Genomic DNA, 26,942 nt, shown 5'->3' on the forward strand with positions numbered 1-26,942 from the left:
CAAAGGACCTTGGGTTGCTTTATGAAGGATTGCAAAGCCTGGCATCGTTTGTCTGTTACTCTGGTGCTTTCTCAGTCTCTAGCGGAACTCACAGTGGGAAATTCCTTGGATTTTGCAACCACGAATCAGTGTGAGTGTTTTAATACAAGCATAGCGAGTTTCTTTCCTTGACAGAGTCGCCACTGCGAGGATACCTCAGAATTCTCAGAATTCACCAGCGGTCCTCCATGCTGTAGGTTCCTGATCACTAAGGATCAGTGGAGGAGGCATGCCGACGTCCACGGGTTTGTTGAAGCAAATGTGAGGATTTTGACTAATTAGGGGATCTATAATACTCTCAATATTAGAAGATGGCACACGTTTCAACGCCATGGGACTTGAGCTCATCACACGCTCTGCCGCTAAGTAGCATCTGCAGTTGGAAGTGTGTTAGGACTTAAAAGGAAAAGATTTGGAGTCAGATCAATTCGGTTTCAGGTTTTGTCTGTCACATTAGCTAAACGACCTTGGTCGTGTTAATGAATCCCTCTGGGACTCAGTAACATGGTGATGACAATTCTACTTGATGCCAAAATGATCACACGAGGTTACACACAAAATAAGCTTCCTATAGTGCCTGGCACATGATTGTTAATAAATAATATTTGTCTTTTACTGTGTTATCATTAGATTTATTGGGTTGAAATCTTTCATCTAAATGGCATCTCGCTACTGTGACAGCAGCGTTTCTCTCTGATGAGAAGCTGGACCACAATTTCTGTCCCCTTAACAGAGAGGGAAGAGGTGGGCATCATAAAAGGCCATTTACACTCTGTGTCCCACCACTTTCTCCTTAAAAATACATAAAGTACTTTTCCAAAGTTTTGTGCTGAGTTGTTTTTTTATATATATACTAAATATTGTTTTGACAGTGTTAGCTGCGGAGTTAATCACATGGATTCCTTTATCCCAAGGGACCACATTTGCTCAGGATCGCCTTGGGTCTTGGAGGGAAGTCAACTTTGCTTCAGATGCTGCTCCAAACACTCCAGTGTATGAAATGGCTTGTCTTGTGAGACTTAATCCCAAGTCCATCTAAAGCCGAGGTGAAGGTCTGGGCTTGTCTGAGGTGATTACTGCTGGAATCGCATACAAGTCAGAACTTAGCTGACAATTTCTGTGCCCTGAGCAGCTTAGTTTCCGTTTGCTCACCTACTCCTGCCTTCTGTTTGGGGACTGCTCCATGCTCCCCCTGCTTCTCACCAGCGTGGACATTCCTTCACACACTTTAGTCTTTGGAACTGACCACAACAGCATCGATAAAACTGAACACAATGAGATAAATTTAGTGCTAACTGTAGCATACAAACTCCTCAGTGCCTTCAAGACTTCAGATGGTCAAAGATTCTCAGCAATCAAGAGTTCAAAGCTCCATGAACAGCAAACTTAGCAACACAGCCTGTATCCAGGAATATAGCTAAAGTATGATTTGTTCACTGAAGGGAGCATGCATTACCATGCAGACTAGAGTATGACATGTCTACTTCAGACTCAGGCAGTATCTGTTGAATTTAAATTGCTACTTAATTTGGTACCTTTCTTCTCCAGCTGGGAATTAGTCCACTCATAAAAAGGTAATTTCTTTTTCAACATGGTAGAAAAGAGTATATTAGTGTGTTTTCATCCTTTCGCTATTAGTTTTCAGAGGTAAGTACAAGTCCCGCCCCCGAGTGTATGTGCATGTTTGAGCATCATGTACATATGAAATGCATATGTGTAGATGTGCACATGGAGGCTAGACTACCTCAGATGTCATTCATTCCTCATGTAGCCCACCATCTTTTGTTGAGATGGGGTCTTTTATGGCCTGCAGCTTCCAAATAAACTATGGCAACCGGCTATAAACTCTGGGTTTCTGTCTGCCTTCCCTTCCCCAGTGCTGGGATTAGAAAAATGTGCTGCTGAACCCAGCAGTCTCTATCAGCATGGAGCATGGGGCTGAGGAAGGGAAACCGGGTGATGCAGACATGGAACTCTCCCCCAGGGAGCAGACTAAATTCCTGTGTAAATTGTCGGCGTCAACATCTTGAGACCATTTGGATGTTGTTAATCAGGAATCCATCACAAATTTAGATTTCCAAGGAAAGTATTACTAACTTGAACAATGTTCTGTAGATTTGAAATTCTGGCTACTCCCATCAGTTCTGCAATAACAGAGATGCACGATTTAGACTGCAAAATGGTTTGAAGTGTAATCAGGCAAAGAAAAGTACTTTCAGGGAAGAATCCTTCAACAGCCACATGAAACAATCCAAACTCTCTATCTGCGACATTTAACCGGAAGAGTTACAAGATCACAGACACAGTTACGTCTCAGTAAAGCCACCCAAACAATAATTAAATGAATGTGTGTAAGAGTTTTGTAGTCACTATGGCAGAAGGGAATGATGCTGAAGGCTACGTTCTGAGGTTTTGCACTTGGAGACAGCAGACACGAAATATTATTCTAACACCCTATTCAGCAATGAGTTCATTCTTAATTTAAAAACATTATCGCCTATCTTCCAAAAGTAGGGTGAGAAATTTTCTGTGCTGAGAGAAAGGAGAGGAGCACATCTCTTGAATGGCAGCCACTCGAAGGATGGTCAGGGAGTCCACTCAGGTAAAGGATAAGAGGCCAAAGGCAAGAAAAGTGGTCAGCCACACAGCTACTGTCAAAGGTGCCAGGAAGTCCCCTGGAGAAAGACTCTGTAATAAATGGTCCTGAGTTAACTGGGCATCACACACAGAACGTGAAGCTAGGCCCATTATCTTTCACTGTGCACAGAAATAAACTGAAAGTGGATCAAAGACCTTAGTGTAAGAACTGAAACTTTGAAACAGTGGGAACACAGCGGAAACTCTTCCGATGGACACAGGTGAGGTCTTTCTGGGTAGGGCTTCAATCGCACAGGAGACGGAACTTAGGAATGACAAGTGATGTCACACGAAATCTAAAGCTTCTTCACAGGAGAGGAAATATCAAGCGAGAGGAGACATTCTTCAAAACAGAGCAAGTCTTTGCCGACACCTCTGACAGAGGTTTAATAGCCACATATACAAAGGCCTGAAAATGAAACATCCCCTCAGCAACAAATCCACCAGGAAAGTCAAGATAGAGATTCCTTTAAAAAACAAAACCCAAGACAGAGCTAGCTCATGACCCAGCTGTATCACACCTGGAACTACATCTAAAGGACTATTAGCACAACACAGAGATATTTGCACACGTATATTCTCCGTGGCATTTTTTCACAGTAACATTGTGAATCAGCCCAGTTGTCCATTGACAGATGATGGACAGATCTCTCCCCACCCCCATAATAGAGATTTATTTATTCAGCTGTAAAGAATAAAATCATCTCATTTTCAGGAAAGTGGATGGAACTGGAGATCACATAATTAAAGGAATAAGAGTCAGAAAGACAAACATGTACACACTTTCTTATAATGTGTATGATACAAAAATTGAAGGGGAGTATTTGGGAAGAACAAGGGAACTAACAGGGTGGGAAGGGGGACCAGGAGAGTGATATCGAAATTCATCTCTTTATATAACTACTATACACCAATAAAGAATTAAAAAGAGAGGATCAAGATGAATAAGATATGAGGGCATGGAGTTTAAATAATGCATCATACATGTATCTGATAATGTGAAATTTTGTTGTTAATTTATGAAATTAAATAAGAGGTTGCCTTAACTAGATCATCAACTACTTTAACTTTATAAGTCAGCATCATATAAAAAATGTCAATACAGGCAGACCAGTGTCTTCAATGTTGTACTCCTGCCTCATGTTCAGACTTTCATGGAGGTAGCTGCTACAGCTTGCTGGTCAAGGCTCTTTCCACTTATAGTGACTGGAAACTGTCTTTTCTGATACACATCACCATGTCAAGAATTCTATTCCAACCTTCTCTACCTTCTCTAGCATGGAGGGAGTATGGTGGCTGAGAAGAAGGTTAGAAAAAAATATGGGATGAAGGTCCTGTTTCAGGCTTTAGAAATAGTCATATAGGAGCAGTCTCTCTGTGTGTGTGTGTGTTTGTTGTGTGTATGTTTCATGTGTGTGGGCCACATTTGTGTACATGTGCCTGTTAGGTTGGTTGACTTTGAGTTTCTTCCTTGATCACCTCACTTTATGTATTAATTCAGGGTCTCACCCTTGAACCAGGAGTTTTCAAATAAAGCTCCTAGTAGCAGTTTGCTCTAGGTTAATTTGTCTCTGCCTCTTGCACTGGGGATTACAGGCTAGCTGTGATGCCTACTGGCTTTTATGTGGGCGCCGGGAATCCAAACTCTGGACTACAGGCTTGCAAGGCTAGTACTTTAACCATTGAGCTACCTCCTCTGTCCCGCATTCAAGTTTTCTTCAGAAGTAGATTTTATTTTCAGAAAGTGTTCTGTGAGCACTTCTGTAATAACAGTGAAATGAAAAGTCTAGACCTGATGTCACTTAAGGCAACTCAGTTCAGTGAGACCAAAGGTAGATCATTTTAATTGTCAATGAATTCATCCACATTGGTTTCAATATAAGACTGTCAAGCACTAATAGTAGTAGGGCAGGCTAGATAGCTCAGGGTAGAAAGGTAGATGGTACGTCCTGGGGTCAAGCTGGCCTGCTGGGAGACAGGGGCCCAAATGGAACTAGGAAGAGTACTCATTTATCCAATGAGATGGGGGTCTGGTTCTTCTGATAATGCAACTTTAATTTTCTTATAAATTTTACTTTCTGTGGTTTTTCATTTCCAGAATTTCTGCTAATGAAACTGTCTGCAAGTCTGGTAGAACAGGATCAGCTGCTGGCTGGTCCGAACATCCAGTCTTGTAGATCAGGGTCAGCTGCTGCTGGCCCGAACACCCAATGAGTCTTGTAGATCAGGGTCAGCTGCTGGCTGGCCCAAACACGCAACCAGCCTGGTAGATCAGGGTCAGCTGCTGGCTGGTCCAAACACCCAGTTAAAGTGGGATCATTTTGTCACTATAAGAAAACATTGTCCAAACAACAAGTGAGCAATTCACAAATAAGTCTTTGGAACATTTCTCTTATCAATTGCTTTGGTAGATTTCTTTACCACACACAACTGTAAAGTCAAAACAAAGAGGCCAAAAATAACTCCATGAAAACCAAGCATGAGAATGGTACCCCAAACCCCTTTCTTCTCAAATAGGCTATTTGTTCCTCCTACTTCATTTCTGGTTCTGGCAAGCACTATGCTGGATTTGTTTTTCCCTGTACAGACGTGTTTTTCTTCCTGACTGGCTTCATCATTAGCTACATCAGCTCAGCGCAACAGTGGAAGGCAGCATTTCGAAACTAAAATTGTCAAGGACTTCACTTACCTTGTCGGAAGGTTTGAAAGGATTTCCTTGCCCACTAATTCCACCGCTGATACTAAATCCAAGCCCAGGGTTCTTTTCTATTCTCACACAGAACTAAGAAAGAAGATATGAAAAGTCAAACCAAGTAGCCATTACAAGTAAATGCTTCAAACAAGGTTGAAAATTTACTCATATTTTTAGTGAGACCGTGTTGATGGGGGTAAACAACATAAACTCCACCAAAGGGGTAACGACTCTCTATGCCTCCATATGTCAGGAGCTACCTTGAGAAACCCAGGCCTCATGAGCACACTGGAGGTGAAGCACTCTCTGCCACTCTAAGCATGTCTAGATTATGTCTAGACCACACACATGTCTAGACTACTTAGGAAAAATACAGACAAGTGAGAGGAAGCAGAGACAGCAATTTAAATATGGAAGACATGGTTGTGTTACGGCTAGTGTTACCGTAGTGGTATGGTTGTTAGGGTTTTTAGTTTGAGGGAAATGGGGGCTGAGTTTTATAGCAGCTGCTGAGGCAGGAGCTGGAAGACTAGAAGATAAACCTCAACAGACACAAGGTTAGAGAGTGTGGTCCACAAGACAGAGACTGGGCAGTCTCAGGGGTGTGGGGAATTTGGTCTAGCATTCTGATAGGCAATCCCAGGAACAAGAGCATCAAATGGAGGGTCTACTGTGTGCTGCAGCTGCAGTGAAATGGAACAAAATGTTTTTTAATGTTGACTGCGAGAGTTTTCACAGACAGGAAGTCAGCAGGATGACCTGAGCAACCTCAGCAGATGAGATCTGGGGTTTTGTACTGAGGGGGGGACGGGGTCCCCAGATGGTGACAGTCTTGGACTAAACGAAGAGAAAAGAGACTCACAAATGTTAGGTACAGAACAAGTACTGGCATCAGGGGAACCCAGTGGCACCAGAGGGCACAGTGAGCTGACTGACAGGTCAAGAAAAAAAAATGATGAAAACCACACTGGCATATGCTTTGTATTTAAATAAACACACAAAGGAAAAGTTCCTAAAAAGATCGACCTGTTGGCTGGTTAAGCAACCTTATGTCTCTGGCCACCACTCATTCAGCCTCTGAACCGGGTTAAATGAGAATGCCCTAAGCACTTTCTATCCTTCTATTTTAAACACACGTCTAGTCTCTCCTGTTAGATGGTTCAAAGAAAACATGAATCACATTTTATACTTAACATGCACTTGAGTTACCAGACTTCGGATGAACTAATCTTCCTTAGTAGCAGCATCCTTAGTGGGCTGTTCTCATTCCTAAAATGCATCTAACTGTCTTTTGGTTCATGTGCAACACAGGAGCAAAACCCCACCCACTATTGTGGTTTCTAATTTCAATCCACCAGCGAATAATTTCTAAATTATGAATAAGTGCAATTGCCAAGAGTACTTTTTCAGTCACTTAAAAAATACACTTAATTACAACTTCTCCTTCAACTGATCTAGACTTGTTAAAACTAGTTTTCACAGGGTAGCCAAAGGTAGTTTATAATAGTCTTTAATTTACATGCCTCGCAGCCTGTGAGTATGAACATAGAATAGCTTGATGCAGCTGGAGGAAATATTGTAGCTTTATTCTATGTAGCACTTTGCCTCTTGGCTTTTATTTATTAATTAGAAAATGACAAGAAAGCATCCCATGTAATTAAAGTCTCTCCTTTTGTCTTTGTTCACAGATGCATGCATTTTCAAATGTCAAATTAAGCAAATTGAGTCAGTCTAAAAAATCTAATAGTATATTTTCTCTCATTTATGGATCCTAGATTTTATATAGACGCATAAGTTGTGTATGTAATATGAAATGAAGGTAGATGAAGAACCTTATAAGGAAGAGGTGCTTAGCCTGTGGGTTGTGACCCCTTTGGGGGGTTCAACCACTCCTTTCATAGGGTCATCTAAGACCATCAGAAAACAAGACATTTACATTATTATTCATAATAGTAGGAAAACTACATTTATGAAGTAGCAACAAAATAACTTTGTGATTGGGGGTCACAACATGAGAAACTGTGTTAAGGGTTGCAGCACTAGGGTGATTGAGAATCACTGATCGAAGGGAAGAAGAGGAGTCATGGCCAGGTGGGTAAAGGGAAAGAGGGGTTAACACTTCAGGTATATTATATGAAAATGCTGTAGTGAAACCCCAGAACTGTGTACAATGAAGTACACGGACACACAAACTCACACATGCACACTCACACATACACATGGATTCACACAATACACACTCACGAATGTACACGTGGGCACACACACATGTATCTATCTGTACAGCATGGATGGTGTGCTTACTGACTTCCCTCAGGTCGCTGCAGAACTGGGAACTATAGGACCAATTTCCTTTATGTAGAAAATTTCCAAGTAGATTCCAGTCAAGGAATTGATTAGATTCAATTTGTATTACTGAAAATCTAGAATATGCTGGAAAGCTAAGGAAAACCAGAGCGGCTGGTGCCAGGTCTGGGAAGAGCTGTCTCAATACATTTTTAACGACAGACACAATAAAGGTGACACTTGCTTCATAAACGTGACAAACAGACTTCACTTGTGATTTCCCAGGATGATCATGTATGTCAGATAGATAGGGGTCTGAGGTCTCCTCAAGACCGTGGGAGGAGAAACTTCTCTTGTGGTGAGGTGTGTCACCTGCCTGCTGAGGCCCAAAGAGGAGAGAGAGAACCTCACAGGCAAGAGAGGCCAAAAGGATCTGGGATGCAATGATTTTGCAAAGGTCCCAAAAGTTAATAAATGACTTATTTAGTGAAAATCAGTATTTCAATTTTCTCTTAAGGGACAGAATGAAATGTCTGTCTAAAGCACAGCTTCAGCTCAGACAACAGTGGGGCTGTGAGACTCAACCTGCCCCCTGCATGCTGCATGGTGCTTGACTGGACACTTCTGGACTGCGTTGATATCACTGTAATTAGAACAGCAAGTCTTAGAGAAATTTGCTTCCAGAGCACAGAAGACTAGGAAAAGACAAGCGTGAAGAGATGCAGTGTCAACAAGAGACAGTTCTTAGAGTCGAGGCAGGTGAGCAATTATCTAGGGCTGAAGGGAGGGAGCATGGATAGTCAATGCTAAGGGTTTCCTTTCAGAGTGAGAAGGTTCTAAAATTATATTACACTGATGGAGACCCAACAATATAAATATTAGTATACAACTTTAAGTACTCCAGTTTGTAGGATGTAAATTATATCTACATTTTAATTAAAAACAGCAAGATCATCATGATTGGAAGACAACTCAGTGAGGCAGAGAAGGCAATGTGACTAGGAGCTAGACCCACAGGGATGTTATACTATTCTGTTATTGTGTGAGCAGGGGCTAGACCCCTGGAGACATGAAACTATCCTGTACAAAACTTATCCAGCCATCAAGGAAACCAATAAATCATTTTGAATTGAGGAGTGGCATGGTATGGCTATCATTCTGAAAAGATAATTCTGGCAGAAGAACAAATCAGAGTGAGGTGCGGAGGAAAGAGAGCATTTAGGAAGTTTCAGAAGTAGTCAGAGTCAGGAGTGTGAGTGGTGAGGAAGGTGTGAAATTTGGGATGTTCCTGATAGAGGTGTTTTGATTGGAGGTGGGTTGAGAGAAAGGAGAACCAGACACTTTTGGTTGTAGAAGAATGATGAGTAGAAGTCCTTGAATGGGATGTGGAAGTCTGGAAACAGAGAGGGATGCAAGAGAAAAATCAGGGGCAGAAAGTTAGCAGTTCTTTCAACCATGATTGTCAAGCACTTGGAAAACTCAGGTGGAGAAAAAAGACAGCTCAGCCAGTGTGTTCAGACAGCTGGAGTGCAGGAGGGAGGGCCAGGGCTGGGGATAGAGAGTTGAGAACCATCCACGACTGAATGCTGTCATTTAGGGGATGGTGTGGATAGAAAGGCTGGATTCTGGGTCACTCCAGTACTTAGCAGCCAGGAGAAGCAGAGGTATAATCATCTTATGATGAAAGGTTGTGAGCTATCCTGGAAAAATGATTTCATGATACAGAGTGCTGAGAGAAGGTGATCTCAGACTTTGCTTTTGCTGCTCTGTTATCAGGTGCTGGAAGTGCATGTGAGACTTCAGGGGAGATTTTTAGCTGTTGGGCTGGCTGAAGAAAGCTGTATCATGTAAAATGACATAAGAAGGAAGGTTTGAAAAGTCTGTTAAACTATGTATGACGCTGCAAAAGCTGCAAGGAAGTACCACCTCATTCTCATAAGAATAGTGGCTATAAACAACAACAAACTAATAAATTGTGGTAGGAATAGAGACGCTCTTGGGCCATGTGTAATATATATAATTTATTACATTACAGAGATCAGAGTGAAGTCTCTGTCCTCTGATTTAGCTGTCCCTGTCCCCTTCTTGCAATATAGCCTAAGGAAGTGCACCCATCACACCAGAGAGAAGCCTGCACATCCATGCTTACCACAGAGTTATGTCTGGATCGACAGACAAATAAAGCAGGAGACTCACAGTTACACACAGTGGAATGTTACTGGACCCTGCAGAATGGAACCATGGCATTTGTAGCAAGGTGGCTAGAACTAGACAACCCCATGCTAAGTGAAATAAGCCAGAGATGAGAAGATGAGCACAGCATGTTTTCTTTCATATCTTGGGACTCTAAAACAATCAACATGAACACGGAACAGTGATTTCTAGAGGTTGGGTATTGGGAGGGTGGAGGGGGATAAAGGAGACCATATTAGGTTAGTGAAGTATGTGTATGAACCCTGCTAATATATACAATTAGTATATGTAACAAAAATACGGGGCAAAACATTTTCAGGACTCTCGTGTAGTTCTCAGTAAGTCCTTGCTTGCTTGCCCTCTGCGAGAAAATAAAAGAAAAATTCAGATTTTTTTTTTTTAGATTAAAAGACACGTGCTTCAAGCCACAACATAGAATACAAAAACTCACAAAAAACAGATCCTGATTCCAGGCTGACTTCTAAGCTGCTGTGTTGTCATAGTCAAGGAGCCTTGTTACTCTTAGCCTTCCTTATTCAATAACATAGATGCTGGTAACCTGGTTCACAGAACCGTGAGTTGAACTGTACCGGTGAATTCCTGAGGGGTTTTGGGGGGTCTTAAAAGCACTGCCCTGAAGTTTTCTCTCTCCTACATTATGTAAACACATTATGCCTTGGATTACAAATGTGCATAAAGAAAGATAAAGGATGCTATTAGTTTATTTAAAAATATTCAATTTGTGTGACTTCTGGATAGTGGTGACATCAGTCCATTGCCCAGCCGGGGCTCTGCTGGTTCACAGAGTACCTCAGCAGTGACTCTCAAGTGTACTGTGTAGACTCAATGAGGAGCTCACAAAATTCTCATTACCCAGGTCACAGGTAGATGAATAAAATAAGTTGACCTGGGAAGGAGGCCAAGGTGTCAGTGTTTGCTGAAGAGCCCCAGACCAGCTTCAAATATGCAGATGAGATTAAGAACACCTGATACACAATATTGTGGTGGGGAAGACAAGAGATAAGAGCAACAAATACTGAGGACGTTTAAATGCTGTGGCATTTCACACAAGCCCAACAATGTCTAGTTCCGGCTTCTTCTCTCTTTTGTAGACAAAGAAGGTTGGGATTGATAACCATTATCTTTTTTCTTTCAAACATTTTAATTTTTAAAAACTTTTATGCCCATTCTTTCTCTTTTCCACTTCTCCCCTCTCAGAGAAGTCCTATGTTTGACTGCATAAAACTCTGTCATTTAACTCTCACACTGCCTTTTAGGGGCACATGTGAATATGTGGGGGGAAACGTGTGTATCCAGGGTGCACATATAAGTTGTACATGCACAGAGTGGCATGGAGTTAGTTAATCTTGTGAGTAGTTCCTTAGGGTTTACTATTCAGGGTCTGCCTGAAGCTCAATGAGGAATCTTAATGAGCCAGTGAGAACTATGGATTCTCTGGAATCTCCCTCCCCAGCTCTGGTATCACAAGGGTGTCTGCAGTGGTCTGAAAGAAAATGGCTCCCAAGGGGAGTAGCACTATTAAGAGGTGTGGCTGTTGGAGTGGGTATGGCCTCGTTGGAGGAAGTGTGTCACGTGGGGGCAAGCTTTGAGGTCTCCTGTGCTCAAGATACTGTCCAGTGTCACAGTCAACTTCCTGTTACTTGCAGGATGTAGAATTCTCAGCGGCTTCTTCAGCACTATGTCTGCCTACATGCCACCATGTCGCACCATGATGACAATGGAGTGACCCTCTGAAACTGCAGGTCACCTCAGTTAAATGTTTTCCTTTATAAGAGTTGCCATTGTTATGGTGTGTCTCCATGGCAATAGAATCACAATTACAATCATGTGTAGAATTTACTTGGGCTCTATCACTAGAACTCAGGTGTTGATACTTCCTCACTCTATACGGACTGAGCCACCTCCTGGTCTTCACCAAAACCATCCAAAAGTTGTTGATAGGTGGTATTGTTTTCATTTTAAAGAAAGAAACAGAACCTTAGAAGGAGTAACTGACTTGGCCAGGGTCACATGGCTCATTATAGTAAAAGAAGAATCTCAGATTCTAAGCCCCTGGCTTGGTGATCTTTTTTGAATGACAGAGCTTCACGAGGAAGAACAGAGGTTATGGAAGGAGAAACAGAGGAGAAGTGGTGTAGAAATAGTCATGTTCAGAGTGAGTCTAGTGGCTGATCAGGTGTGGCACACTCCGCTTGGTAGTGCTTGCCGGTCTTGTGGTTTAGTTACTGCTGCAATGTCAGATTTTTGATGGCATGTCACCTCAGGAGGAGCCGGGAGGAGGTAGGTACTCATGGTGACCAGCCATCTGCATTTCCCAGCACTGCACAGTAAAGGCCAGCAGGATAATATACGGTGAACATGACCAGCAGAGTTCCTAGGACTGTAATGGGGCAGATGACTGTGTTTTGGAACCAGGTCTACTTGTTTAAAGGCTTTGAAGCCATTACTGTCACTGTAGCTCCGACCTTGCCATTTCAATCCAAGACCAAGGCAAAAAGCCAAGAAGTCAAAGGATTGGATTTAAGTCCATTAACAATATTTCTCTGAGCCAGATGGTGGTAGCACATGCCTTTAATCCCAGCACTCGGGAGGCAGAGGCAGACAGATCTCTGTGAATTCAAGGTCATCCTGGTCTACAAGAGCTAGTTCGAGGACAGGCTCCAAAGCTACAGAGAAACCCTGTCTTGAACCCTCCCCCACAACCAACCAACCAACCAACCAACCAACCAAACAAACAAACAAACAAAACACACACAAACAAAACAACAACAACAAAACCCACTACCTCTCTGAAGGCATCAGCTTTATCAAAGCTATGGAACCAAACTGAAAAGCTACTGTAGATTCTTTTTCTGAAGCAATCACAATATTGCAAACTAAGTTCCTGTGGTAATAAGGCCGTGATTTGGGGAGAAAGGCCAAAATGCAAACCAAACCAAACAACAACCCATATAAGTAGTAAGAGGAACAGCTGAATCAGATAACTGGGTGAGGGTAGTTTTTCTTGTGGAGTCAGATATGAACACAGCCTTTGTTAGGACATTATTTAAACCTCATCAACTTTTTAGACTCTCTGAAGAGTCAGTAGCTGTTCATCATTTTCTGACTACAGGAGCCTGCTTGGCTTGTTACACATTAAACCCAACATGTGGCCTGGATTAGGGAAAGTGAAAGAATTTTCTTGAGCTTCTGCGATTCTGAGAATGATTGATACAGGGCAGATGTAACAAAAAGACAATGCTTGAAGCATCTAGGATCCCCATGATAAATGGCTCTGAGCAACATACAGAGAAAAAGCTGGAGAAAGAAGTTAATGTTGGCTGGTGTGCAGAACAGATAGTTGGCTCCCAGGTAAAGCTTTGGATAAGCAACAACAGCATGGAACCTTCACAAACCACATGAGGCGCGAATAATGCCATGGAACTTTGCCTAATAATCCAAACAATCAAGTAAGAAGTATTAGTTGCATTTGTTAGATTTTGTTGTCTCCTCCTCAAGCTTCCATAGGGTGAAATCTTTTGTAGTCTCAAGGAAGGAGAACATTCTGCAGTGGAGAGCAAGTCCTGATTCTAGTCAGGACAGGAGAACAGTACTCATCATTATGATTTTGATATATCACATTAATCAGTGGCTTCCAGAACATTAAAAAAATTTCTCTTCTAATGATTCTTTAGGGTTTTCTATACTCTGATGTATTTAACAATCAGAAAATAGAACTAAAAATGTTTTTTTCTGCAAATGAAGATGGGATAGCAGTTCATCTTTAAGACCCTCTATTTCACTAGGGACCTTAGTCAACATACCCCATCCACAGAGGTTCTTTATCACACTCAAAACTGGTGTTGAATTGGAATGGGCAGTGGGAATGAAGGACAGGACTGGAAAACCATTGTATTTTGCATATAAAAGGGCATTTTACCAGTGTGCATTGTCCCCAACCTCTGGCAGCAACGATCAATTCCTATGAAGAACATTGTGTGTCGAGGACCGCTGGGCAGCGTGGAGTTGTTTTGACCGTTACGAGAGCCCCCTTACCTGCTCAGGATAGCCGTCCATACTCCTCTGCCCTTTCGTTTGTATTAAGCACCGTCCAGGCTGAGGTCCCCGGGAGGCCTGCGATGAAGGGATCTGGATGGGCAACGGTGATTGGAACTGTTGGATGGTCACCTTGTTGATGTTCCCCTCATATGGCTGCTGCTCCCGACTGCGGTGTTGAAGGCTCTGTGACCCCATCAGGGTTTGAATGTGGCTGCCTGCCTGTAGAAAGCAGAATTGTCAGGCCAAGTTCCCCGGTATCCAAGCAGAAAGCACCAGTGCTACCCTATGGGCGAGAGGCCCTGCATGGGCTCCCAGCCCAGGCTGAAAGAAGGTACTCCATGGGAGAGGGGCCCTCACACGGGCTCCCAGCCCAAGATGAAAGAAGGCAGATACCCCATTGTTGAGGGGTGCAGTCATCTGGTGGTTTGCCGAGGACTATTTTATTCCTGATTATAAGGTAACAAAATCCATTCAAAAAACATCTCAAGGAAAAAGAATCCAAACCTTAAAAATAAAGGTTGGTGCTAGCTGATATTTTATACTGAAAAATAACCCCGAGAGATATGTATGCTGTGTAGCGTCAGAGGGACAATAATCCCGCTTCCTAAGGCGAAGCAACGGATTTGCTTAAGTTCTATGGCACAGGTGCACAGTGAACTGGTTCAGGGGAAGATAATAAATGCTTATTAATTTGTTACATTATTAGCTCAAGAGCACTAGAAGTCAATCATGTGATAAGTGCCTGTGAGCATGTGCCATCTGTGGGGCCGGGAAGGGCATTTAGAATGAGCCGTGCACACTCCTTTGTTTTAAAGTTCTTAAAGAGTGTGGAAAATAAAGAAACCCACAGTGAAAACAGAGCATCATCTAGAGGGAAATACTTTGCTGGATTCCAAACAAGAGGTAATTTAAAAGGAAATTACTCTATTAATTGGCAATACGAATACAAAATAAACAACCTTCAGATTATGTTTTAGAAGTTCAATTAGCTGTCTTGGCATTATGAACTATTTTCTAATTTTACGAACATTAAAGATGTTTCAGTCATGGGAAATTAGAGGGAAAGCTGTGGTTGTTTTAGCCTGTACTGGGGCAAGGTATAGTTACCCGCACAAGGGACCACAGTGTGATAACCTCAAAGGTAAATGCCTGCTCCTCAGACTCATCTGTCTTACTGAAAACTTCCGGAAACCTGTCAATTTCCTGCCAATCTAGAAGACTGGAAGTCCTTACGGCAAGTTCAGCTTTTCTCTGCCCTCACGAGTTTTTCCATTCTCTTGTTGGGTAGATGGCAGCTCTGGAAAACCCAGGGTTATTCTGTGTCATCTCCTGAATCGGTTGGCATTGCCAGTTACATATCAGACAGAATGATCTCCTGAGGTCAGAGGAGGCAGGCTGGGAGAATGTGTGTGGCAGTGTGTGCTTGCAACTTCAGCACTGAGGATGTGGAGATGGGCGTCCTGGACTTGCAGGTGAGTACCAGGACAGTAAGAGAGCCTGTCTCAAAACCAAAGGTGAAAGACAGTGTCCTCTGGCATCCACACACATCCACATCCACGGACAAGTGCAGACCTTACATAATGTGTGTGATCACGTGGAGCTACTTAGCAAGGGACCACAAGAGCTGGACAGCAGGGCAGCAGAAATCAGTCTGAGTAATGGAGAGAAAACACACAGAAAAGATGTGAGAAAAGTCTCAAAAACCCGAGGACTGCACAGTGTCCTAGCAATTGTATGATGCCTGGAAAGATGGCAGAAAGAATGTGGAGCTAAAAGGCAACCAGGAGAAATAATGCCCTTGGGTTGGGGAACTGGCTCAGTGACTAAGACCACTTCTCCCTTTGCAGAGGACAGAGTTCCCTTCTCAGCACCAGGTACCCACAAACCCCCTGCTACTCTAGCTCCAGGAGGATCTGACACCCTCTTCTGTTCTCCATGCGCACTGCATACGCACATCATTAAAAATAAAATAAATCTTAAAAAAACAATCCCCCCAAGCCTGGAAATTTGGTAACTGGCAAGACTTCACAGGTTCAGGAAGCAGAGAAAAACAAGGTGCCATGTGCAGATACAGCCTAATTTGATGACTAAACACGAAGGCAAACAAAACCTTCAAAGCTACGGGAGGAAAAGATGACACCTTCTCTACAAAGGAAAAACAATTTGAATGTCAGCAGATGTCTCACCAGAAGCCATGAGTGACAGAAGGAAATTACATAATTTTCAAGTGCTGGGAAGAATTAACTGTCAGCTCCCAACCCTCTAATGGTCCAGGTGCTCTTCAGCAATGGATGGGAAATCAGGACAGTCTCAGATGAGGAAAATGAGAGGCATTTGCTGTCCCAAAAGCGCTCTTTAAATAGTGTCGTAAAGCACCTCAGCAGCAGGAAGGAAAACAGGAAAAGAGAAACCTTGTTGGGTTAAAAAGGAACAAAAAACACTGCCAAAAGATTTGCCGGCTGACAAATAGACTTTCCTTCCCTTAAATTGCCAAACTTTCTTTTATGATCAAAACAAAATTATGACAAAATCTGAGGCATCTGCATGCAGACACACACAAGGCAGATGTGAGAGGAGTGTGCTCCACACAAGGCAGACGAAGGCCTGAAGAGCAGGGAGGTCAGGCCCAGGTGCTTTGCTTCAGCCATGAATTCCCGACACCAGATTTGTAAGCTGTGTGTGTGTGTGTGTGTGTGTGTGCATATACACCTTAGAAGCAGCACTACCAAAGCTACATAGAAGGCCACACTAAAAATATAATTAATAAATTAAACTGAAATTCTAAGAGGTGTTCAAATAATTCGTAGGAAACAGAAAAAAGAACCACAGAAGCAACAAAACCGACAATCAATAGTAAAAAAAAATCAAATGAAATTAAGGTTTTGACGTGCCATTTCTTAACTTATTGCTGTTGTATGTGTATGTGTGGTATGTCTGTGTCTGTGTGGCACATGCGCATGTCAAGGCCAGAGGTCAATGTTTTTCAGTTGCTTTCCACTTTAGTTCTTTGAAGCAGTCTCTTACTGGACCTGAGTTTACTGATTCAGCCGGGCTGAGGAGCAAGATCCAGGGATCTTGTTCTATCTGCCTTCTCTGCACCAGGATTGCAAGCATGCACTGCTGTTTCTAGCTTTTCACCTGGGTTCTGCAGGTTTGAACTCAGATCCTTAGGCTTGTATGTGTGGCAAGGCTTTATGAGCTGACCCGTATCCTCAGTCTCTCAATTCTTAGTTTAAACACAAAGGCAGGAAAAACAGATCTATTAAATTACATTGTGTGAACGTTAATTAAGGGAAAACAAAAGTGACTGTGTGGGACTGAATAAAAAAGATGTCAGAAAGAAAAAAATTTACCAGAGACAGATTGGAACTTTATACTATGAAAGTTTAGTTCATCAAAAAGTTGGGGCAGTCTTATAATATAGTCAGACCACGGAGGGACAGATATGGCAAAAAGATTATTGAACTAGAACTGAACTAGATAATTGTAATATCCATTTATGAATAACTGATAGAAGAACTGGATTGAAAATTATCAAGAATATAAAAATACAGAGGAACCCAACATTACCCTCCACCAACCATTTCATGCTGTGGGATAATGCTCTTGTATACTGTAAAGATTTGTCACTCATATTGGTTTAATAAAATGCTGATTGACCAGTAGCCAGGCAGGAAGTACAGGCAGGGTGACCTGAGTAAGAGAATTCTGGGAAGAGGAAAGGCAGAGACAAAGTCACAAACCAGACAGAAAAGAAACAAGATGAGAAAAGGCACCAAGCCATGTGGTTAAACATAGATAAGAATTATGGATTAATTTAACTTGTAAGAGCTAGTTAGTAATAAGTCTGAGCAATAGGCCAAATAGCTTATACTTAATAAAAAACTCTGTGCTTTTATTTGCAACTGAATGGCTGTGGGACCAGGTAGAACAGAAACTTCTGTCATCAATTTCTAATTGTCATGTTTAGAATTCTCCTCAGTTTACTATAGCAATCTGTCTAGGCCTGGCTTAAACTGAAGTCACCCAGAAGATGGTCTCCAACCAGAATTCACTTAAACTATAGGCCAGTAACAGAAGGATGGAAGGACACTCCCTAAGCTCTGCATAGGTCCAAGCCCATGCCAAGTAAGACAGTCCATCGGATACTGTGCATGAAGATATGATGCACGAAGTTCTGTGGGACACAGCCAAAGGACAGCTAAGACGGACCTGCCAGACAGACATGGACAGCTCCTTTCAGGGGCAGTGGAGAAAGTCAGTGAAGTGAAGAGCTTTAAGACTAAACACTTGGACTGAGGAGATCCATCCAGAGTGAACCTTCATTGGGCGATGGATGGAGATAGAGACTGAGACCCACATCGGAGCACTGGACTGAGCTCCCAAGGTCCAGTTGAAGAGCAGAAGGAGGGAGAAGATGAGCAAGGAAGTCAGGACCACGAGGGGTTGGTCCAGTCATTGAGACAGTGTGCCTGTTCTAATGGGGGCTCACCAAATCCAGCTGGATCAGGATTTGGTGAATGAGCATGTGATCAAACAGGATTCTGTGAATGTAGCTGAGTGAGAAGCCAATGATAATGTCACTGGGATTTGTTTCTACTACATGTACTGGCTTTTTGGGACCTTAGCCTGTTTGGATGCATACCTTCCTAGGCCTGGATGGAAGGGGGAGGGCCTTGGACTTCCCACAGGGCAGGGAACCCTTCCCTTTCTTAGGACTGGAGGGGGCAGGGGAGAGTGAGTGGAGGAGTGGTAGGGAAATGGGAGGAGGGGAGGAAGTGGAAATTTTGAATGATATTATTTATAAAGCAATAAAAATTAAAAAAAGAGCTGGGCATAGGCAAGGGCTTTCTGAAAACAACTCTAGTGGCTCAGAAAATAACACTAACAATATAAAAATGAAATTAGAAGTATTCTACACAACAGAGGAAACAATTAAATCCGTGAAGAGACAGGCTAGAAAAATGAGAAAAAAACCCTATATACATGAGAGAATACCTAGAGCACTTAAAGGACACACACAAGACCTAAGCAACAAGAAATCAAACAACCAAGTCAGTGAAGGGACTCATGAAGGAGCAGACAGCTCTCAGAATAGTAAATGACCAATACACAGGATATTCACCTTCACCACCCTTCAGGAAAATGTGAATCAAAGCTACATTGATAGTCTACCTAGCCCCTGTCAGAATAAGAACCACTGAGAGTAACAACACATGCCAATGAGGGTGAGGACAAAGGGGCCCCAAATACATCCTGGTGGAAATCTCAACTAGTTCAGCCACCATGAAATCAGTATGTGGGTTTTTAAGAGAACTGAAAACAGACCTGTCGTATGATCCAGCTGTACCAAAGAATTCCAAGTGGACATATCACACTTGAGCATCAAAGCTTTCTGCAACCCTATTACAACAGCTAAGCTCATGAACCAACCCAGGCATCCAGTAACAGGGGAATGGGTCAAACAAGATGTGTTTTACATGCAAACAGGATTCTCTTTTCAGTCATGAGGAGCAGACATTCTTTTATGTGAGAAATGTTTTCTCTCATTTTGGTTTCTAGATTTTATACAAATGCATAAAATCATGGATGTCTATATGCCATGAAAGTGGAAACAAAGCTATGTAGAGCCCATGGAGCTCTTGGGAAAGGGAGGGGGCTTGTGAAAGGCATGTGTGGGTCTGCTCAAAAATACATGACCTTATTTAACCTATCATGAAGCACAATGAACATATACCAACAAGGAATTAGGAACACACTGTACGCCAACACAATGCTGGGTTCTAAGCCCTTGTTCCTTAATTCCATATGGTCAAGGCCTTATCCAATGACATCATGAGGATGGCATGAAACTTCCCATCAGGCACTGCAGTGCCTGCTCTACACTGCACATTTTCATGATTATGACAATTCTATGGAACTGTTGTTAAGAAGACTATGTCTTCTCTTAATTTGTACTTGGTGTCCACACTTGTCCTCGCACTTGGGCGCAAGAGTGCCGCCTTAGAGAGCTTGTTGACCTGTCTGCAGTATGAGGGACATTCACAGGTCTTGCTCATCTTGCAGTTAGATGCAGGCGACACGCCACTCTGTCTCCAATGACAGATGGAAGGTGAGGTAAAGGTTTCTCACTTTGGTGCCCCGTACCACAGGGTGGCAGCTGGTTGATATGAGGGCAATCATCTCTGTCTTATTGAATATCTATCAGTACATTGTTCTATGATTAATTGTCAACCTACAGAGCACAGCAATGGAATTGGAAGTTATTAACATAAGGGAGAAACAATAGAGCAGCCATAAGCGTGGGATGTGGCAAAAGTCAGGGTTTGTCGGGTCATTTAAACCCGCAGTGTTTTCCAATGGTGTTGTTACACATTCCCCTGATAGAGAGCTGAGACGGGATAGACATGAGCAACAGTGATAAAAGTTGTGAGCCATTTCTCCATCTTAATGAGAGGGGTAATAACCACATGGCAAGAAACTGAATCATCTGACCCCCGGTTGCGATGCTACCTATGTCTTCTGACTACCCAACTGGCCTTGAGCATTTTTGTGGTGTTGTGTTAATTTTATATTTTTCTTCTAGATTTTTATCAAAGCAATGATAATGTGAACATGATAGATTTATGTCATTTTATGAAGAAGAGTAATCATCTGCTTTATGGGACAAAGATTGATGGGTGAAATGTTTTAACCTGACTCTTTCCATTGCTTTAACCTGACAAGTTTATTTTCCACCACCGACTTGATTGCTATCTAATAGGTAATTTTTAGGTTTGGACTTTTATTAAAGGGATAGTTCAAAGTCAATGGGGGCAAGAAGGAGTCCCTGACTTTTTGGCTACTGTAAGGCTACACTGGCATTGTGAAATAAAGAAATGTTCTCTGTTAAGAATAATTACATACCATGTAAGAACCTAGGGCAATGACTGTCATATTAAAAGCCTGCCATTTGCCTGCAACTTCTGCTTTCGAAGAATTTTTGATTTATGTTTTCACAAGCTCCTATTCACATTACTTTTGTGAATGACTGTAAATGCACAATACAAAGAGTAAGCTTTTAAAATTTTTTACACAATCTAATTAACATTTAAAGCCATCAACAGGGCTATATCACCCTAGTCTTTTGGATTATCAAAATGAGTATTTGAAATGGGTCAGCAAAAAGGGAAATTATTCCTTCTTCAAAACTATCTTTCTGACTCAGTTATTACAATGGAACTGCATTTGTAGAGTCTTATTTTCATAGAATTTTGAGCTTTATATAACTCTTATTTGATAAGCAAGTCAGTCCCTTTCCCTCTCCCTTCCTTCTCTCTCATCTCTTTTACAATCTCCATTTTTCTTCTCTAGGGTCCCTCTATCTCATGTTAATAGCAAAGTAATAAGACATAGTAAACCCAATTAACACATGTATTCTTTTAAAAACGTTCCTTTAACAAGCTGATTGGCCAATAGCTGAGCATGATAAAGTTAGGAAGGAAAACCAAACTGAGAATGATGGTATGAGGAAGGGCAGAGGCAGAGGAGTCGCCAGCCAGATGGACAACGAGTTGGACACACAAAATGCGATAGAGGTGAAAGCCATAAGCCCCAGGGCAGCACAGATGAATAGAAATGGGTTACGGTGCATGAGCTAGTTAATAACAAGCCTGAACTATTGGCCAAGCATTTGTAATTAATATTCAGCCTCTGAGTAAACTTTTGAGAGCGGCTGCAGGACAAGAAAACTCTGCCTACAAGTGTGTGTGTCTCTGTGTGAGCATGTTAACACATGTGCGGGGATCCACAGGCGACCAGAGATATTGGATCTCTCTGGATCTAGAATTACAGTTTCTGGGAACTGAACTTAGGTCATCTGCAAGAGCAGTGAATCCTCTCAACTGCCAATCTGTCTCTCTAGCCCTAGCATGTTCATTCCTATTTCCCCAGCACAGAAAGAGACATTTCTGTATTTTTTTTTAAAGAAAAGATAATATAATAGACTCTTCTAAAAGAGTATATATAATGTGAAAGAGCATAGGAAGTTTTGATGTTGGACTAACTGCAGTTTGCATTATGATATGCTTTAGAGTCTTTGGGACCTAAGAAGTAGAATGAAGTGGTGTGGATGAGATTGGTCTATGTAAGCTGATATATTTGAACACATGATCCCTAGTTAGTGACGTTCTCTGGGAAGGTTTATGATATAAGGTCTTGCTGAAGGGAATTGTTAGTGGAGGTATGTTTGATAGTTAGAAGCCTTATGTCACATGAAGTTAACTCTTTATACTTCCTGCTTGTGGTTGATGATATGGGCCTCTCAGCTTCTTTCTCCAGCTAGCATTTCTGCCTCATTCCATTCCAACTCAACATGATGGATTCTTATCCCTCCAGTCCTGGGAGCCCAAATAAACTCCTTTTTTTTTTTTTTATAAAAAAAAGAGTATATTTAATTTACCTCAATCCTAGTTTGCTTACTGATTACACAAAAGGGTTCTTCACAAGAGACTCCTGACTCTACCTGTCAGGTTTCTACTGAATCTAAGCCTTTTTCTCTATAAACTGTGTTTCCAGCTTTTCTCCTCTGAATAGTCAGAGAGGCTTCTTAGCTTGCCCTTTGGTTCTAATCTCTGTCCTTTGCAGTGTGTTCTCTGAAGAGCTACCAGAGAGCTGTTTAAATAAACATGGGGTCATGTCATTTCCCTTTGAAAATACTTCCTTGTTCCCTTTTCCATATCCTACAAGACACAGCCCACATGATCTGACTTCTGTTTATTTCTTCAGCTTATTGGACACTATGCCCCTGTCCTCGGCTCCCTTTATTTCCCCCAAATGATGTCCTTTCTAGGAATGGTCGCACCTGTAAACCTTCACAATAGGTATCACATTGTGCTGCTCACATGATGGGTGTCACCCAAGACACGGGTGATGTTTGGAGGTAAGAGCTCATCAGTTCTTCTGGAAAAAAAATGTACATCTTTAAAACCGACTAATCTCACAGGGGAGAGGGGTGGAAATCTCCTAGGTTACAACATATGTAAATTATGAAGTGTAGTTACAATGCGATATGACTAGAGCCTCAACAATGTAGCGAAAAAGCCACAGCTGGGTGGAAAGGTCTCCCCCATTGCCCTCCCTGGAAGGATGCATAATTCTAAATACAATGTTTATCATGTCTTCACAAAACAATTTTTTTTTCTCATGAACCAATCTATTCCTGTTTGGGATTATTACCTAAAAACTTTTCTGGTATGTTTTTAGGGCTTATGCCCACTATCATAGCCAAATTTACTCATTGTTTATTTGGTAAAATATTCTTTTATCCAAGCAATAGAATTGACACTTTCCTGCTGACAAACAATTGGATCTGTTCAGTTTTCTGGTAAATGTCACATGACCTTGAATGATACTAAAAGTTTAGTTATGATTTTAGAGACTTGCTTCAGAGTGTACTTGCTCAGCTGCACCGCGTGACTTGTTACCACAGTGGTTGTGCCCTGTGTTCCTACAGGCACAGAAAGAGTGTTGTGTGCGAAACAAGTAGCTCGTGTGTCCCAGAACTCTCTACTCAGCCTGTAGATGAAAACTGGATTGTGCCCATTTCCTTGATTGCTACAAAGGATGTCATGCTTATTTCCTGATTTACCCTCTCAATGCTGCTTGTATTTTGGAATTTAAAAATCAAACTATGTGCCTTTGTTACTGATTGGTAAGAGCTGCAGAGTACAGTGAGGAGCACAGAACCCCACTCCTCGTCCATTGCTCCACACACTGCAGCTTTCCTTTCGCTGTGTTCGGTGACATATTGTAGTCTGACCCACTCACCATGCCCATGAGGTTAAAAGCTTCTTGAGGCCTGTATTCATCTTTGTTTCTCCAGTACCAAGCAAGTGCTTAGCATGTAGTGTGTGCAGCATTGCTCAGTGAATGCTTGCTGGACAAACTTTAACAACTTTAAACATTTTATTGTATTTATTGTACTTATTTATCAATTTATGTGTGTACGTGTATGTACATCTGTGACCATATGTGTACCCTAAACCATGAGTGGAGGTCAAAGGACAACTTATGGAAATTGGCTCTCTCTCTACTCTGTGAGTTCTGGGGATCAAAATCAGGTAGTCAGGCTTGAAGGCAAACACCTTTACATGTTGAGGCATCTCATTGACCCTGCTATGACTTTAAGATGTGGCAATTCAACCTTTTTATGATAAATATAATTTTATGGATGTTGGTTATATGTACTGCTGAAGCCAAGGCTAACTGAAGTGTATGCAACACATCTTTATGTACTTGCACTTCAAAGTGTGTCCTAAGGTACTCTTACAGACGGTGAATCTGCAGGCTATTTACATGCAGCCATTGCTAATTGAGCACACGCTATGCTTATTTCCATTCTTTTTTTTTTTTTTTTTTGGTTTTTCGAGACAGGGTTTCTCTGTGGTTTTGGAGCCTGTCCTGGAACTAGCTCTTGTAGACCAGGCTGGTCTCGAACTCACAGAGATCCGCCTGCCTCTGCCTCCCAAGTGCTGGGATTAAAGGCGTGCGCCACCACCGCCCGGCTATTTCCATTCTTTTCAACGCATTGACAGTTCACCAGAAGCCCCTGAGTGGCAGAATATTTAGCTTGAATTTACCATGAAGTTAGAAATGATGTTAAGACACAAGAATGGACTACATATTATGATGAATGTGTGAGGTTCATGGTTTGTGTCAATTGACATTGATTACCTTTTTAGCAATGGTGTCCGGAGGTACATCCCGCCTCCCAAGTGGGTAAGGATTCCACTGGCCACTAGGAGAGACATCTTCTTGTCCATTGTCTAAAATGTTGCTTTGCTGGGACGGGGTCTATTGCGAAAATGGTATGGCATTCTTTAGTGATGTTTACGATAGTTTTCTGAAAAGAGTCCCTAACAATTATGGTAAAATTAATTTTGTTTGATTATAGAAAACATATATCCTAACTGGAAACACTATTATATTCTATTTACCAAGTAAGAATTCTAAACTGACAGCTATTTTGGAAACAACGAGAAATACAATTAAAATAACCATTTCAGAGTTATTTACTGAATTTTAAAGTTTAGATTCTCTACAGTACCTGAATAGAGATAATCAGAATAAAATTAATCAATGTTTTAAAAATACCCACAACATTTTAAAGCTTGCTTAGCTTGTCTCTTTAGTATGTGCTTACCATTTAGACTATAAACTGAAACCATGCAATCCATAGATTGGAATGTGCAATATTCCAAGCCAAAGCCTAACAAGAATTTTTGAGACTTTGATGTGAATTTTTTAAGGATGTATTTTCCACTAATCCTCTGCAGAATACGCACTGGCAGTTGAAGATGGTTGGCATTGTGCATTATCAACAGACAGCTGTTAGAGCCACAGTCAAGAACGCCATGACTGCTTTGGTTACTAAATTCAGTTATGTATGTATCACTTATATATTAAATTTAAATCCTTCATATGTTTAAGAATATTAAAAATATTCTTGCTTGTGGTTTTTTAGCAAATAGGATATCCTGTCTTTATTAATATTGATGTTAGATATTTTAAGATGATCCAGACTCTAGCTAGATTAACATTAAGCATTCATATACACAGGAAAGGGAGAACCTGTATTTTCTACTGGAGAGGTAACTGGTGGTATAGACAGAGGGTGTGTGTGTACAAAGTCCTGTTCTCTTCTAACCTTCAGTATGCATGAGTTTTGTATGCTTTATTGGGAATCCCTGTGTGAGTCAGAAACTGCCCATGCCAGGCTTGCCCACATTCTGAAGAATCCCTGGTAGCAGAGCCTGGTTAGAGAGGCTGTGCTTGCTGATACCCTGTGTGAGGTGAGTCCTGCTGCCTTTTCTTGATGAGCTGGGCTACTGCTTTCAAATGCATCACAGGCAGCTGCTTGCCAGGCCTCATCTGGCTACACTGAGTAGTCCTATTATGGTCTTTTTAAAAAGCAGCTCAGTAACCACCTTGTCTGTATTCTGACCACATGCACATTTTTAAAGAACTGCCAGGAAATATAGTAAAATTGGGTTTAAGGTGAAACTATCTCTCAATGTGTCTAATAGGGTTAGTATCTCAATGTGTCTAATAGGGTTAGTATCTCAATGTATCTAATAGGGTTAGTATCTCAATGTGCCTAGTAGGGTTATTATCTCAATGTGTCTAATAGGGTTAGTATCTCAATGTGTCTAATAGGGTTAGTATCTCAATGTGTCTAGTAGGGTTATTATCTCAATGTGTCTAAAATGGTTAGTATCTCAGTGTATCATCTAATAAAGTTAGTATCTCAATGTGTCTAATAGAGTTAGTATCTCAATGTGTCTAAAATGGTTAGTATCTCAGTGTATCATCTAATAGAGTTAGTATCTCAATGTGTATAATAGGGTTAGTATCTCAATGTGTCTAATAGGGTTAGTATCTCAATGTGTCTAAAATGGTTAGTATCTCAGTGTATCATCTAATAAGGTTAGTATCTCAATATGTCTAATAGGGTTAGTATCTCAATGTGCTAACATGGTTGGTATCTCAGTGTATCATCTAATAGTATCTCAATGTGTCTAATAGGGTTAGTATCTTAATGTGTGTAATAGAGTTCACAGTGACACTGTCTTACAACCCCGCTAAGGGACACAATGAAAAGTACACAGCTCAAATTTCACTTTTTGCTTTGACTGTGTAAATTCTGTTTCCACAAGCCCATCAGAAGTGAAAAAGAAGAAAAAAACGAGAGTTTTGAATGAAAACTCTCAAATTGAGTGAATATGTGTTTTAAAAAATCAAATGAAGAGTAATACACATGAAAAACATGTTGCTTGGAAGTAGTGAGATGTGTTTCACCTGGATTTCTAGTCTTTACTATTTCTAGACTAGTATTTTTACATGTGTCCACACCCAACCTTTCTAGATATTAAAATATGGCAACAAGAATATAAAGATTAAACAGACAGAAGGAAATCATGCACTCAGGAACCACTGGGTAGTTATTTTCTTTATGGATTTTCAGTATCCATCTCTTTCACTTGGGTCCTCTGCCCTG

The 26,942-nt window shown here is 41.5% G+C and overlaps 1 protein-coding gene across 8 annotated transcripts in view; it reads right to left on the bottom strand.

Moving 5' to 3' along the window:
• Nucleotides 1-26,942, bottom strand: part of Lrrc7 (leucine rich repeat containing 7) — a 401,293-nt gene that overhangs the window by 26,836 nt on the left and 347,515 nt on the right. For 6 of the 8 annotated variants that reach the window (XM_057793709.1, XM_057793712.1, XM_057793705.1 and 3 more), the window contains 3 exons: nucleotides 24,620-24,739; nucleotides 13,904-14,125; nucleotides 5,366-5,458 (listed from right to left, as the gene is read on the bottom strand). In XM_057793709.1, the coding sequence (XP_057649692.1) occupies nucleotides 5,366-5,458; nucleotides 13,904-14,125; nucleotides 24,620-24,739 (435 nt within the window). The remainder of the gene's footprint in view (nucleotides 1-5,365; nucleotides 5,459-13,903; nucleotides 14,126-24,619; nucleotides 24,740-26,942) is intronic. The other 2 variants (XM_057793710.1, XM_057793708.1) reach the window with 1 other exon arrangement.

This window comes from Chionomys nivalis, chromosome 18 (assembly GCF_950005125.1).
Source record: "Chionomys nivalis chromosome 18, mChiNiv1.1, whole genome shotgun sequence".
Classification (NCBI taxonomy): Eukaryota; Metazoa; Chordata; class Mammalia; order Rodentia; family Cricetidae; genus Chionomys; species Chionomys nivalis.